The sequence below is a fragment of the Sinocyclocheilus grahami genome, unplaced genomic scaffold (genome assembly GCF_001515645.1).
Source record: "Sinocyclocheilus grahami isolate Dianchi unplaced genomic scaffold, SAMN03320097.WGS_v1.1 scaffold2084.1, whole genome shotgun sequence".
In the NCBI taxonomy this organism is placed as follows: domain Eukaryota; kingdom Metazoa; phylum Chordata; class Actinopteri; order Cypriniformes; family Cyprinidae; genus Sinocyclocheilus; species Sinocyclocheilus grahami.
The window spans coordinates 1-1,033 of record NW_015507263.1 but is presented as its reverse complement, the minus strand read 5'-3'; the positions used below and the strand labels follow the sequence as shown (position 1 = coordinate 1,033).

Here is a 1,033-nt window from a genome sequence, read left to right as displayed (position 1 = left end):
AGAGAGAGAGAGAGAGAGAGAGACCAGAAGAAACCAATTTTTTGGTCATGAGAAGATGAGAAACATGTAAACACAGCATGTATGAGTGATTCTTACTTTTTAGGTAGTCTGGGGTGAGGGTCTCTCCCTCCAGCATGTGTGTGGACAGGGCTTTATACACCTCTGAGTGCTCACCCAGTGGAAGGAAATTCAACAGATTCTGATCCACAAGAAAAACACAAAAACACAAAAACAGACATCGTCAGTATCACTCGTACTCACACAGTAGAGCTGTTCACATGAATAGCTGGAGGTTGTTGTAATCACACAGTAGAGCTGTTCACATGAATAGCTGGAGGCTGCAGGGTTGTTGTAACAGATACATGGATGCCGTATCAGCCACTGTATTCATAACTGTATTGTGATACTGCTCATTAGCATACGGCTGTCACTTAGTCAGCGGTCACTGACGCTCAATCCACTCTCATTGAAAATGAATTATGTTCGGTTGCTTTGTAGCTGCAAACTGCTGTCAGTGTGCTTGGGTTAGGAGGTTAGGACCAGTTGTCCACACAAATAGTAGCTTAGCAATATCATCAAATTCATTTAGATTTAATATTTGCTTTAATATTTTTAGAAGCTGATGAATTTAGAGACCTAACTTCTAACATGAAGTGAATTGGAGGACGTTTCTGTCACACTATTGTTCTGAAAAGTTGTGCAACCATTCAAAAGTTTGGATTAGCATGATTTTTTTTTTTTTTTAAAGAAATAAATTTTTTATTGATCAACGATGCATTAAATGAATCAACAGTGACAATAAAGCACTCAAAACGTTGCAAGTTCTTTTGAATTTTCTATTCAGCAAAGAATCCTGAAAAAATGTAGCACCGTTTCTACAAAAATATTAAACTGCTCAACTATTTTCAGCATTGATAATAATAAAAAAATGTTTCTTGAGCACCAAATCAGCATATTAGAACGATTTAGAGTAATGGCTGCTGAAAATTCAGCTTTGCCATCTCAGGAATAAACACATTTGAAAATAAATTAA

The 1,033-nt window shown here is 36.8% G+C and overlaps 1 protein-coding gene across 1 annotated transcript in view; it reads right to left on the bottom strand.

The window, feature by feature from the left end:
• LOC107573987 (circadian locomoter output cycles protein kaput-like) overlaps positions 1 to 199 on the bottom strand; it is a gene marked incomplete at its 5' end in the record, with an annotated part of 14,352 nt that extends 14,153 nt beyond the window's left edge. Inside the window, one exon of the mRNA XM_016260453.1 lies at positions 97 to 199. Coding sequence (XP_016115939.1) covers positions 97 to 199 — 103 coding nt within the window. The remainder of the gene's footprint in view (positions 1 to 96) is intronic.
• Between the last annotated feature and the right edge of the window lie 834 nt (positions 200 to 1,033).